General features: G+C 38.6%; 1 protein-coding gene across 1 annotated transcript; it reads right to left on the bottom strand.

Moving 5' to 3' along the window:
- Positions 1–9,309: 9,309 nt before the first annotated feature.
- LOC140495859 (L-threonyl-[L-threonyl-carrier protein] 4-chlorinase-like) lies at positions 9,310–12,878 on the bottom strand. The gene is made up of 6 exons (XM_072595058.1): positions 12,433–12,878; positions 12,004–12,220; positions 11,807–11,898; positions 10,686–10,825; positions 10,497–10,601; positions 9,310–10,115 (listed from the first exon to the last, which is right to left on the bottom strand). Exons 1-6 carry the CDS (start codon positions 12,560–12,562, stop codon positions 10,008–10,010), a joined length of 792 nt encoding a protein of 263 aa, XP_072451159.1. The 5' UTR covers positions 12,563–12,878; the 3' UTR covers positions 9,310–10,007.
- Between the last annotated feature and the right edge of the window lie 2,384 nt (positions 12,879–15,262).

Here is a 15,262-nt window from a genome sequence, read left to right as displayed (position 1 = left end):
CAAGGTTCTCCTCAGGGCCATCATCTTGGTCAGCAGCCTCCAGCAGCTTGGGTTATACTCCCTGGCTAATAATTCCCTGCACCTCCTTGTCTATGTTTTTTGGTATGGGACACTCACCAGCCTCACCACATCATCATGGCACATCTCTGACCCACTTAGGATTTAGGTCTTCACTTCAGTGTGTTACAATTCACTGGGAAGGCACAATGGAACTGGCAAATGTCTAATGAATGGTCTCTGGACTTGAAATGTTAACTCTGTTTTTCTCTCTACAGAAGATGTCAGACCTGCTGAGTTTCTCTAGCACATTCTGTTTTTGTTTCACATCTCCAGTGTATGCAGTTCTCCACTCAGTTTCAATAATATGGTTAATGCTTTTCTTTATTCATTCATGGGATGTGTCCCTTGATGTTAAGGCTTGCATTTTCTTTTCCCTTCAGTGATGTCAGTACGTTGTCTTGTTGAACTGGAAATAATGGCTATGTAATCCAAGATGGAGGACGGGAACATTTTTGGCTGTAACAAGCTGCTTCTTTTTTGAGGTATTTTTAGTTGTTGGAGGTGATTTCCTCAAATTTCAGGAACAGCAGTTACTATTTTATATGCTGTTGCATTGCTTTGGAACTTTGGAGAAAAAAAATCAAAACAATGGCACTTTTAAAAGGGAGAAGGACAGACAAAAGCAGCACATGGTCAGTGCAGGAGAGAGAGAGAATGAAACACACCCTGCTAACTGACACAGCAGTGAACTTGCGCAGTTACTGTCTTTGCTGTTTGAATCCATGCATCATTGGACATCGAAGTACATCTAGGAAAACCCTAAACAATGAAATTCACAACTGATCTTGGAGAACTTGTTTGGGAGAGGTCACAGCACGGAAACAGACAAGTGAATAGTTTTAAGTATAGCCTTGCTGTAACTCTGCAGTAGTGAGTAGAGTAGATTCTTTCTTGATTACATGTTTTGTTGAGTTACCTCTCCGAAGTCAAACGTATTAAGTTAGCCTGGAGCAGTGTTTTGCAGAGCAATAAGATGGTATTATTTTCTGGGTCTGTAGATTGAAAGAAACAAAAATGATCCTCAATAGATTGATAGGCTATTCTTATTGGATATGGGAGGTTAGGGAGAGTTTACGTGTTACTGAGGATTATATCAGCAACAAATGCCATTGGTTGGGAATCCTATCAGATCAAATGGATCGTTTGGAGTGACAGTGAGAGGCAAAGAGGAACTTACAAGGGCAAAGGTTTGTGCTCGATGGCAGTTATAGGAAGGCAGAAATGCCACAGATAAGGTCACATAGATGAGTTACTTTTAGAAAAGGTAGGGGAGGTAGGCAGGTAGACCCAACTAGAGGACATACAACATATAGGCCCCTCAGATATCTCCTCTCTTCACATTCCAGAGGGGGCAACCCGTCCCCTCCAACTCTTGCAAGGTTAATCTGAGGAGATTCCACTTTTGTCTGATTCTGCCACAAATGTTGCATAAGCCACATTGCTAAGGTCCTTATAAGATTCCACCGATGAAATATAAGAAAATACTACTGAAACTTGACCATTCAGTGCATTAATTTTATTTCTTCCAATAAAGGGAAATGGGGCAGTTGCTTCTTTGAGCTAGAGATTGCTTATGGTTTCTCAGTCTTAAAGGCATGAGGAATATTAAGTAGGTTAATTTTATCGTATAAGACAAATTATTAAAAGTTTTTGAAAGTTTCTGGTTTAATTTAGAAAGGTAGCTGGTTTAATGTAATAAAAAATTACAAAAGCCGATTCATAAAATTCGCTAGAATGTACAGCAGACAACATTTCCACCTGGATTGTTCTGATTTTTAAACTCCACATAGCCCAGTCCATGGTAATTAATTTAACATAATTAACATTTCCTTGAGCTATGTTTCTTCTTCATGTGTTTTCAAACTTAACTTAAAGTGCAACTGTTCTACTTGCCTCAACTAACTCTTTCGCTTGTGCATCAGAACAAATCCATCTGTTATAAATCTATAGTGTGTGCTCACCATCAAACTCTCAAAAGGCTTCTGGAATTGTTATACAATAAATGATTAACACTTTAGTATGCAAAACAGTGCAGGAAGTACATTTGATTATTGTTCTGCTGATGAGGTGTTATATATGAAATAAAATATTGATTGCTATGAAGGCCCTTGTAAATGTAAGCATAATGATATGAGTTCATTATAAAATAAAGATGTAACATCAATTACATCCAATACCAGTTTATCTTATCACATAAACGTCTGAGTAAATGAGTCACAATGCATTACCCTGGTGCTAGGGAATTGTATTGAATCTTGGTTAGACTACACCTCAAATGCTATGTGCAGTTTTGGTCTTCCTACTTCAGGAAGGTTAGTATAGTAAAAGGAGTTCAACAAAGGTTCAACAAAGGGTCATCAGACTTGTTCCTGGGATGGCAGTACTGTCCTATAAAGAGCAATTGGGAAAACTGAGCCTATATTCTTGAAGAATTTCAAAGAATGAACAGTGATATAATTGAAACCACAGAAAATATTTAAAGGGATATCTACTGTTGTGGGGTTTTATGCCAACATCATGAGTTTATGTACAAGACAGACTGCTTGAGGAGAAGACAAAGTAAAGAACAGCCTTCAGGATTGGACATCTTTCCAACATTGTTTGAAAAAACAGAGGCCGGTATCCTGTCACCAAGTCACCCTGTATTTAGATGTGCATTGTATGAGACGCAGACCAAACCAGCACAGATCCAGATCTAAAACTGAGCATAACCTCTGTTACTCCTGTTTATATCTGTCAGCTAGGACACCATGACTGGACCAGGTTAACAGCCCCAATCAGGAACTCATATTCTATGAGATCTATTTGGTTGACACAATTCCAATTATGACTGTTTATCACACATCTAGACTAAATACTACAACAGAATACTGCTCCATCAATAGTATGTCATTCACCCCTAGTGAGGAGTAGCACCTTGATTTTATCACAAGTTTGCTCAAGAGCCTTAAAGCCACAACACCCCTCTCAAAGCTTCGGTCTCCATTATAAATATTGTTTGACATTGATGTACATATTAAAATACGAAAATGGAGGAGAAGCGGACCACTTGGCTCCGTCAGACTGCGCTGCCATTTATGAAGGTGATAGTTGATCTGTAGTTGGTTCAAACTCCAAATTCTCGGCTGCCTCTAATGAGATTCCATTGCGTAATACGATTATATTCAATTCTGTCTTAGAAGTATTCAATGATGCCCTTTTCACTACCTTTTGAGGCAGAAGTTCCAAAGTTATACAGAACTTTGAGGGAAAACATTTCTCCTCAATGCTTTCCTAAAAGGGTGACTGCTAATTTTCAAATAGTATCCCCTACTTCTGGATTGACCCACAAAAGGAAGAATTGTTTCCACATCCACTTCATCACGGCTACCTTGAATCTTATACAGTTCAAACAAATTGTCCCTCACACTCTCAGACTCAAATGGAAATAAACCTAGGCTGCCCAACCCATTCTAAGAAGACAGTTTACTCAATCTATCAATCTAGTACATTTTCTTTGAAAAAACTCCAATGCATTTCCATCATTCCTTAAATAAGAAGTTCAAAATGGCACATGGTATTGAAAGCAGATTCATCAAGTGGAAGGCAAGACAAAGAACCATCTTCAGGCTTGGGCTTCTATATTCAGGCTAAATACTAGAATATTTAGGCTAAATGCTAGGCATTCAGACATTCAGGTCTGTCATGATTCTCAAAAGAATTGTTAGATTGCTTCCTTTTACAATTGTATTCTTTACATTTCTTATTTGGCTCCTCTCCTTGCCTAAGTCTTTGATTTATTCATCTATGACAACAGGTGGAACAGGTGGTGAGTTTTCTTTTTATGTCTGCTATCTTCTGGTCTATCAGTAGAGCTTAGTGTCTTGCACTGATGTCACTGCAGGAATATATTGGAAAGTTATGATCTTTTTTCCTGCTCCACCATTAGCATCAGGATCAAGTGAAGCTGCAAAAAGAGAGCTGTTGTTCAGCCAAGTTAGCTGTTACATATATAGAAAAACTTGTTCCCTTGCAGTATTGACCCCTTCTTTAAGGTTCTGTTCCAAGCTATAAATATGCGTGTTGGTAGGGAAATGATTTTGTTTGATGCTTGATGTAGTTCTTTAGGCTGTAGTCTTTTTTGAGAAGAGTTCCCTTTTCCTACAATTAAAACATTGTTGGTGCGGTTTTGTTTTTCATGACGTGGAGTTTTAAAACCACACCTGACATGATACTTTAGTATTAGATTTCTTTGGATTTCATGCTGATGTTGTCACATACAGTATATCTTTCAGGTGAGAAGTCTGTCCCCTCTGGTCAAACAGTCTATTGTACTTCAAGTCATCAACATTCTCTGAATGATATACTTTTTTTTATTTAAGAAGTTCAGTCATTGTTTTATCTCAGAGACTAACTCTTGCTGTAAGTTTTCATGGTTGCATACTTCACCAAGTACACAGGTTATTAATAAAACTATCTACATCATCTCTTTGGAGTTAAAACCTGCCATTGATGCATGTGTTCTGTTTATTTTTGGTATGAAATATTAATCAAAAACTGTTAGGTAATTGTCAAATGTAATTTCGATTTCATTGATCTGTGTCAATGTAACATGTTATCTGCTGCTGTCCTCATAGGAGAGCTAATGCTAACATATCAGCATTTGATTGGGGGGCAGTTCTGAAATTGATTAATATTATCAGAGTTGTGCTTTCCAGATTTGCATGCTTGTTAAATTGTCACATGAATTGTATGGCTGAATCTTTTTTAGCGGGGTGGAGAAGATCAGTAAAGTTAATTTTCTTTTGTATTTGCTGATCAATGTTGCTGAGAGTTTTCTTAATTTGGATAGCTGTTGTTAAGATTAGCTTTGCCTTGCCGTATTCTTGATTGATGAAAGTTATTGTTGAGCCTTTATTGTCGTAAAGATTGCTGTTATACCAACAAAATTGAAAGTTGTTAAAGTTTCTGCAGTTCTAAATGGTGTTTATAAAGTAACATTAATTATTTATTAATACCCAATGTGTGGTCTTCTTTGAGCTGTGTCAAGACATTCCTTTTCCAAGATGGGCCAGGATTTGAAAATGATCAGTGGGAGGAATCTTTCTCAATAAGAGTCAATCAATAAAATGTAATGACTTCTTTGGTCTTTCCAAAAATTAGATTTTAAATGTTTTCTTTCTTGATAACTGAGGTCATTTCAATCAATCTTTGACACAGTCTATTCGGATTTACACTTCTTTATCTCTGATTATTTTGTTATTTTGGGAATTAAAGTTGATGAGTCTTCTTGCTGAGTAAAACTTACATTTCTCACTCATACTGCAAAAATAATAAAAATTTAAATAAATTCAGTATTGGGGCTCTGAAATTTTGAGTTCCAATGAATAATCTTTATTCCGGATCTTCCTGAGTATCTTGGTTTAAGTTTATTTATGAAGAATATTTACTTTAAGCTGATTGCAACCTACTTTCAGCAGGATGGACTTCACTGAGAACACCATAACCTCACTGTATTATTCAACCTAATGATGCATTTGCTTAATCTTCATGAAATCTCCTAAGAGGGGAAACATTTACTATGAGGTCCAAATGGAGAGCCTGCAATGCTGAATAAGTTCCTTTAATGATCTGAAATCTTTCCTAGCTATAGTTTTACTTTTACACGATTGGTTCATCTAGATTTCCGAGTATAGCTTCTAAGGAAAAATATTACAATAACTGGGTAGACGGCACCAAGTATGAAACTAAGTGGCAGTATATATCACTAGTTTCTTCCTCTGCCATATCTTGCCCCCGTCACTGACTTACCAGATTGAAGCCCGCTGGTTTCTGCAATGAGTACAGATAAGAGAGTAAAGTTTCAGTGAGGTAAATCAGTTAGAAGCAGGTCATGCATGCTTAGACCATCTACAATGGTTTCTGTGAGCAATAGCTCCTCCTCCTTCAGTGCCCAATCACTACCAGGCAGATGCTGCTTTCTTCTTGTGGTGATGCACCACCTTTTCCTGCAAGTTTGTCAATTGGTGTGACACGATGTGCTTGGGTAATATGCCTGTCATGTTTGAAGCTAAAAATCACATAACACCATGTTACAGCCCAAGAGGTTTATTTGCAAGTATTAGCTTTTGCAGCGCTGCTGCTTCTTCAGGTAACTCCGAAAGCTAGTTCTTCCAAATAAACCTATTAGGCTATAATCTGGTGTTGTGTTCTGTTTAACGGTAACCACCCCAGTCCAATGGCAGCACCACCACATTATGTTTGAAGCTGGCACTGAGTGTAAACAGTCAGACGCAAGTGTGGTACTTGTTGAAGCGGGAAGCATGTGAGTGTGATTTGAACCTATCAGTGTTAAGTGCGAGTTGTGATTGTCTCAGAAGGTCATTAATCTATGGAATTCTCTTCCCAGGAGCATTGGAAAAGGGCCATTGACTATTTTGAAGACTGAGATGAATAGATTCTTGACTGTAACAGAATTAAAAGTTGTATATTTCCCTAGAATGGCAGATTTCAAGAGTGGGGGCACATTTTTAAGGTGAGAGTATAGAGATTTAGGAAAGTTGTGAAGTACAAATTTTTGCACAGTTGGATGGTTCGCATATCAAATGAACTTCCTGAGGAAGTGGTGGATGTGGGTACAAAAACAACATGTAGAAGACATTTGGGTAAGTGCATGAATAGGAAAGGTTTGCATGGATAGGCAGGTGGGAATAGATTAGTTGGGGATTATGTTTGGGAGGCACTGGTTGGATTGAAAGATGCGTTTCCATGCTATATGACACCATGACTCAAAGTCTGTATGACATGGGAGTCAGGCAAGGCAATAGAGGTCACAATCAGATCAGCCACAATAAGGGAACAGGCCTGAGGGACTGGATACTCCTGCTCAAAATTCATGTGTTCCTATTTATGTTTAGGTAATTATCATAAAATCATACAATCCCTACAGATTTGAAACAGGCCATTTGGCCCTACACGTCCACACCGACCCTCTGAAGAGTATCCCACCCAGACCATTCCCTACTCTATTACATTACATTTTCCCTGACTAATGCACCTAACTTACACATCCCTGAACACTATGGACAATTTAGCATGGCCAATTCACCTAACCTGCATATCTTTGGACTGTGGGAGGAAACTGGAGTACCCAGTGGAAACCCACATAGACACGGGGAGAATGTGCAAACTCCATAATTATGGTAGGCAATTGATGGGGGTATAGCAGATTGAGCAGTGTCTGATGCTGTTGCTGGAAATGATGGCATTTGACCTTGACCACACAAATGAATTTATTAAAATTCTTGTGGCATCGCATCCAAACCCATAGGTCTACACTTGTGGAGGTGACTGCAATGGCTACCTGCCACTACTCCCTTAACTTGAAGTATCTTTCTGAAAAACCAATAGTTTCTTATGGATAGAAAACCACCAACTTAGTCACCTTCATATGCTCTCCAGTGCTGTACAAATGAACACTCTCTGTTAATGTTGTGTCTTTCTTTGTCTTTCCCAGGTTCAAACTCATTTCATGACTGACTTCCAACACCTTTGCCGATTAAAATGCAGCTGCCCGTTAAACTTCAATGATGTAGCATATATTGAAGATGACTTTGCATCTCTGCTGTGGTCTGTACCCATTCAACAGTACATTCAGCACTGGCTACACCGTGCAAAGATATAAATAAGCAAGCAGCACAAAACAATTCCCTTCTCATTTTACCTCTTTTATCCTTTTCATTTTTCACTTCTCAATTTACGTCTTAACTTACAAAGACTCCAGCAAAGCATGAGTTGATGACTCTCCACTTTACCCCTGCAATTGTCCACAGACAGTGGCCATCTGAAATGTAAGCCTTTCAATCCAGAGGAAGTGCTTTCACCCAGGAGGCCTAGTCACATGATCTCTGCAGTATTGACTGCAACTGCCATTTTTGACGACAAAATTTTGAAGTTGGAGCTTATAGGTCAGTGCAAATCCATGCAACATCCTCTGTTAACGTCACCGCTTCTCGCTCCAATCTGTGGAGGAAATGTGTCTGGCTGTAAAAAGCAGCCACCAATCTGTATCTGCATTCTGCAAGTAAAAAACTCCTTTCATTGAAACAGTGAAGTTAAAGTCACATTTCAGCAAAGTTTCCTCAGAAGACTTTTGAAGGAACATTTTTTTAAAGAGAAGGAACTGGCAACAACTTGAGAATATGTGGTTAGGCAATCATTGCAAACTGATAACTTCAACTCGGAACTCTTTGGACTTGGAAAAGCCAGGTCATTGATCCAATCAAAACCTTCTGTTGTTTTGTGTTTAAAAATGATGAATCTTGAATTGTATATTCTCTTTGGCAGTTCTGATTCTATATCTCCTCGTATGTTTGAAAGCCCACTTGAAATGCAAACTTTCACCAGCATTTAAGTGTATGTGAAATAAACTCAACTTTTGTTTTAACTTTACCACAGTACTGATGTTGTTGTTGCAAAGTCCTACCTGCAAGTTATATCATCCAGTTAAAAAGAGAGGAAAAGACGGATGTGTTGCACCTGAGCTAGGGTAGAAATTATGGGTCCTTAGCAGAGACATTTGTATCACGTACAGTCAGGGGTGGTGTGCTGGAAGTCTGGAGGGTGGCTAATGTTGTACCATTATCTCAGAACGGCTGCAAGGAAATGCCAAGGAACTACAGAGCAGTGAGCCTAACATCAGTAGTTTAGTGACAGGCATATTTACATTTCTAGAAAGGTATTTATTTAAAATTTTGCTGATGCAGTACATTGTTGTGGTGGTGTCTAAAAGTATAATTTGCAGACTCCAGATAAGTAACAAGTTTTTATTATTTGACTATAATGTTGTTATGGTCCAGCTGATGTTATTACTGGTCAAGTCAGATTACAGACTGAAGCCCCACTTGACAGATCGTATTTTGTTTTTCTTTGGTTTTATGAGGTGTTCTCTCACTGAAACATAAGCATGTGATAAACGCAAATTACTGCGGATGCTGGAAGCTGAAACCAAAAGAGAAAATGCTGGAAAATCTCAGCAGATCTGGCAGCATCTGTAAGGAGAAAAAAAAGCTTTGACAAAGGTTCAGTTAGACTGGAAAAGTCAGCTCTTTTCTCTCCTTACAGATGCTGCCAGACCTGCTGAGATTTTCCAGCATTTTCTCATTTGGTTTCATAAGCATGCGATGTTGCAAATTTTGTTTTATAAAACACATGTTTATTAATTAGGAGAAAATATGACAAAATAGGATAAACAATAACGGTCAGTATGAATTCAAATTCAAAGAGTTTAATCACACAGAAAAATATAAATACATTAATCAAAAACACTCCATTACAAGATCTAAACAAGAATGATGTACAATACTAGAAGCACTGATCTACAATATGCACGTCAGAGAAAATGTTTTCCTTATACTTTGACAGGTTTTAGGTAACTATGTTTTATCCAAAACGTTTGCACTCCTCATTGACTAACTCCTTATCTATTTTCACTGTATTCTCCCATTCTCAATCAAATTCAAAGGATTTCACGGAAATGCACTTAGCAACATAAAACTGAAAGAAAAGTTTCTTTCGATAAATTTAAATCCTCTTAATCTGCAAACCTCTGACAGAACTTTAAGCACAATTAGTTCAGGTGCAAAACATGCATATGTAAGCCAAAGCCAAAGGAGCTCTCACAAATGGCTTTCAAATTAATCAACAGGGTTCGAGAAATGCACACAATTTAACTATTAAATTCAGACACACAGAAACCCCATATGCTGCTGATTGAAAATCCAAAACCCAAGCCTAAAATAAATTATCTTGAAATATATATAAATCAGTCAGTTTATATCAAAAATTAAGAATATTTACAATTATTTAGTCCAGTAAAATATAACAGTTATATAGTATGTATATATGAATTGTTTGTATGTTCAGGTAATAGATTTCTATATCAACGACTTCAAATAGCTACAACTCTTTCAGAATGTTTTAATAAAGGTATCTGGTGCTTTGTTTTGAAAGTGGTTGAACTTGTCTTCTCCCGCTACCAGTACTGTTGCAGGGAAAGAACGGGGTCTGTCTGGATCCTGAAAAAAAGAAGAAATAACTGGTATTAATAATCATATGGATTTTAATCCTCCCTTTAGCATTTTCAAAGCTAGCTTCACCCAGATAAGATTCTTGCAGGTCTAACTCACACTCATGAACCAGAATTGATAAGATAGGACTAGTCAGGAATTGCAGCAACGGATGAGAAGCCATATAGGTGCCAATTGTGTATTCTAAGTATATTGTCTTCAATCTTGCCACACTCACACTGAAAATCAACTGTTGATTGTGGGAGACTCTCAGGTATTATGCAAGGACTATTTCTGATAACAATTTCAGATTCATTGTTATGAAGGACTCAAAATATTGTTACTTGCATTTTATTCGTATTTATATGTGGAATGAAATTAAGTACTCACATCAACAGGATAGGCAGTAGTGGGGACATAACGGATCACAAAACCGCATCTTCGCCGATTTGAAAGGTTTGGTTCACTGAAATGGACTGTCAGACCATCATGGACCTGAAACAGGCCATCAAATTAATCACATCACAGAAATTTGATACTTATCCATCTCATTTGTTTTTAATTTGGATTTCTACTCACAGACATTTGTCCTGCTTTAAGAGGACATTGAATAGCCTTCTCGGTTTCAACCAAGTGTATGGGAATCTCCTGATTTGATGTCAACATATTCCCAGGAATAGTACTTGTTCCATGTTCCAGTAGCCCTAGCTTGTGGCTTCCTATGGATATCATTGAGCACAACATTATCTAAGAAATACTTACACCGGTTGTTATTTTGTTGTAAAATAGTAAACTGTGCCGTTGGATTAGAAAATCGCAAATGGTATTGAATCAATTAAATGTCATCAAGAGACAAGAGGGTGACAGTAACTTGTTTTCCCTTGACATTACAACTTTAAGGAATGATCTAGTTGAGGTCTGTAGAAGGATGAGGAAGTCAATGCAATAGCCACAGAAATGATGATGTCCTTTGATGTTGGAATCCAGAGCAATGGAAATCATCTTAAAGCTTGAATGATACCATTTAGGAATAAAATCAGGAAACATTTTGCTAGCCTGCCCTACCTGTGATTTCAGACCACAGCAATTTGGTTGACTCTGAAGTGCCCTCTGAAATAGGCTAGCAAGCTTTCTGTTTTAGATTATTCAGGATATCAACTGATCAAAGGTAATTTGAAAGAGTCAACAAATAGTCATCGGACAGATAGTATCCATCCCAGAAGAAACTTTTTAAAATACATAGACAAAGCCATGAAATGTCTCCCCAAAAATCTGCAGATGCTGTCTTAGTTGACTTTTTCAATCTGTGATTGTGTTTAAAAACATAGTGACAAATGGAACAAATTGCAGCAAGATGGAGTTGAGTTATAGATCTGACATAATCAAATTGATTGGTGGAGTAGGCTTAGGAGGCTAAGTGGACTTCCTCTGTTCCTATGTACTGATCTTGATGTTGATCAATTGGGTCAATGGGTGAGGATTGGCAGATGGAGAGTATTTTGGATAACTGCGAGGTGTTGCATTTTGGTTAGGAAAAACAAGAGCAAGACTGATACAGTTAATGGTACGGAATGTGATCAACATGGAGTAGTTGGACAGAAGGGTCTATTACCATGCTATATGACGCTACATGTAATCCCAAAAAAAGATATGTAGCGATAATCGCTTTATTGAAGTCATCACTGCTTATATAATCTAACCTGGAATAACCTGCAGGACACCATTTTCTTTGTCAACATCATCCAAAGCCAACCACACAGAGGTTACAGGTCCGCCTTCAAAGCCCCAGTATCTAATAACAAAGAATAATGTAACGTTAGAATTGCCTGGAGTTAAAGAACTGTCATATTCAGAAACATGTCTCGGTTGTTTTTTGTACTGTTAACCCTTGACTCACCTGATGTCCTGGTGCCATGCAACATAAGGAGCCACATTGCTTTCATGAGGGACATCAGATGCTGGATACTTGCAGATAAACCGAGAATCAAGCAGAATGACATCAGGTCCCAAAACTGCAGTGATGGCTTTGAGGACTTGAGGATGTGTAGCTAAGTCCATCACCCACTTGTACTCTAAATGTGCATTATGTAAGCTGTATTGGGTGTATACCTTACCTGAAATACACAACAAAGAAATTACAAAAGAAAATGGTTAACTCAGTTTTAAATAAGCATTTTATTATTACAATTAAATTATGATACAAGATATCTTCGTAGGCATTGACATGAATGCTAAGTCACATTTCCAGTACCCTGTAGTTGTGTTAATGTATTCTATAACCTACAAAAAAGAACCTTATGATAACTGGGACACAAAATTTACTTACCGAATTTATCTTCTAAGGTTGAGAAGTTCTGAATGGCCAGCACAAGCTCATTTTTGTCCAGGATGTCAATTCCACTAAGGTAGCCGTTCTGTTCATAGAGAATTTTCATTTCGCTTGTCTCTTTCTGCATGATTAGTAACTTGCTTTGTGTGACAACAGCTCTGCAAAATTGTTCTGATATTGATACTGGTTCCTTGTTGATGCTGACTTAAATAACTAGCCCAACAATCTTAATTTGCATATTCTTGTTCAACCCTTTCCATGAATGAAGATTATGTGTGTGTTGAAGGAATTTCCAAATGATTCATTGTTATATTGAGCAATTCCTTTTAATTTTGTTTTTGAATTTGTTCAGTTTAGTGATTCTGGCTTGGCTAGAATTTCTTACTCATCCCTAATGATCCAGATGTCAGATAGCTGGAGCTGCAAGGCATCCACTCAGATTTCAACGTCAATAATTGTCTTTGTCAAATGTCTTTCCATCTGTGGGAGAAGAGGAAACTGTACATAAAAAAGGCAAGAACTGTGCATTTCACAATCAAATCTGCTTTTTTTAAAAAATAAGTTAAATGCTTTTGTTCCAGTTTCTTCCAGCTTTGCTTTCTTATTATTTTCCCTGGTCATGATGATCGCTTGTTTTATTTCTTCCTCTCCATTGACATTTCCATACCTCCCCCACTTTCAGATAAATCTTACCTGTTTCTTCCCCTTACTCACAGTTACTCCTTTCATCTCCATTAACATCAATCAGAAACCCAATAGCTCTGATGTCAAAATTGCTGCTCTCATACAAATTCCTGATTTACATTAGTCCCCTCACACCCGCAGGGGATATGTACCTAAACCTACCGTGGAAACCCAAAACTGTAGATAGCAGCAAACCAGTTTGTTTATGGGGCAGCATAGTAGCTCAATAGTTAGCACTGCTGCCTCACAGCACCAAGGATCCAGGTTCGCTTTCCACCTCGGGTGACTGTCTGTGTGGAGTTTGCACATTCTCTCTGTGTCTACGTAGATTTCCTCTGGGTGCTCCGGTTTCTTCCCACAGTCCAAAAATGTGCAGGTCAGGTGAATTGGCCATGCTAAATTGCCCGTTGTGCTAGGTGCATTAGTTGGGTAAATATAAGGCAGGGAATTGATCAGGATGGGTCACTCTTCGGAAGGTTTAGATTAGATTAGATTAGATAACTTACAGTGTGGAAACAGGCCCTTTAGCCCAACAAGTCCACACCGACCCGCCGAAGCGTAACCCACCCATACCCATTCCCCTACATTTACCCCTTCACCTAACACTACGGGAAGGTTGCTGTGGACTTGTTGGGCCGAAGGGGCTGTTTCCATTTTGCAGGGAATCTAAACTAATCTCTAATCGAAATGGGAAACGTACCTTCCAGGCAGCCCACTGGTCGCTGGTCCCAGAACGTTCCCCATGATATGTTTGGGCTGTGGTAAACCGTGGAAAATGATATGGGGGTCTCCCTGTAACAATATTCCTCTCTGTCAGATTCTTTGGGCTGAGTTTTCTGAGCCATCATAATGTGAGCATTGGTGAACTGGTTGTGATATTATGACAATAATGTGGTGTGGAGAAAAAAAAAGCCTGATTTTCCACCATGGTTTGAATGAGCAGGTGAGAATCTTGGTAATGATGAATGAGAGGCCAATTTCCATGTATTCACATCTCATTTGTACAGAATCTTGTCTTCTTTATATGCACTTTTCTATTCTCCCATTGGGTGGACAGAAACTTGACAGTATCGATTCCTGACATGAAATCTGACTGGGTGTTCGGCAGCTCCGGCTCGTGTTGATTTCAGGGGGTTCACAATCCCTGTTGCCTAATATATTTATCTGACAATCTATTGTAATTTTCTGATAGTTTTTTGAATTTCTAAAGTAGCAGCAGTTTAGATATGATACATTAGATAATTAGATAAAGGCTGTCAGTGTGGAATGTTTTGGTCTCATTAAAGTAATGGGGAAGGGTGGTGGGGGAAGGGGTGTGGGCGGGTCGCTGTTAGGGGCCTCTTTCCTGAGTCTTCCTCCTCTCCTCTGGTCCATCTTCAAGCTGCTTTATGAGGACTGCTCAATGAAGACTGCTCTCCGGGGATCACCTGATGAATGCTGCTGCCTGTAAGGTGTGTTTGATGCAAACTGCTCTCTGAGAGCCCCTCAATACCAGGCACTTATTGTTATACTTCTAGGGGCAGGTAGGTTATACTGTGCCAATCAATGATCTGAACACTTTTGACCAATGACCATGGGACAGCCAAATATGAAGTTGAATGATTGTTGCCCCCTTGCACACCTCCCCCCTACCACCCCCAACCTTAATCTGAGGATTATTCTACCACTTTTTGTAAAACAAAAACCCACTCAAAAATAATCCACTAATAGTAGAGTGTGTTTGGCACCGGATAAATTGTTGACATCAGCTCAATGGGCATTGTGACCTCTGTGCTTCTCATTATTCTTCAACTTGTTGTGAGAAAATGTTGGAAAGTTAATTATGACTGTGATGGCTGTTAAATTAAATCTCATGCTACACTGTTTAGTGATAGTAAAATTTGGTCTTTAAGTGATTCCAATATTCAACACAGGGCCATCATCTTGGTCAGCAGCCCCCAGCAGCTTGGGTTATACTCCCTGGATAATAATTCCCTGCACCTCCTTGTCCATGTTGGTTGGTATGGGACACTCACCAGCCTCACCACATCATCATGGCACATCTCTGACCCACTTAGGATTTAGGTCTTCACTTCAGTGTGTTACAATTCACTGGGAAGGCACAATGGAACTGGCAAATGTCTAATGAATGGTCTCTGGACTT

This window comes from Chiloscyllium punctatum, chromosome 25 (genome assembly GCF_047496795.1).
Source record: "Chiloscyllium punctatum isolate Juve2018m chromosome 25, sChiPun1.3, whole genome shotgun sequence".
Lineage (NCBI taxonomy): Eukaryota > Metazoa > Chordata > Chondrichthyes > Orectolobiformes > Hemiscylliidae > Chiloscyllium > Chiloscyllium punctatum.
The sequence above is the reverse complement of the archived record's forward strand: the minus strand, read 5'-3'. Positions and strand labels throughout refer to the sequence as shown.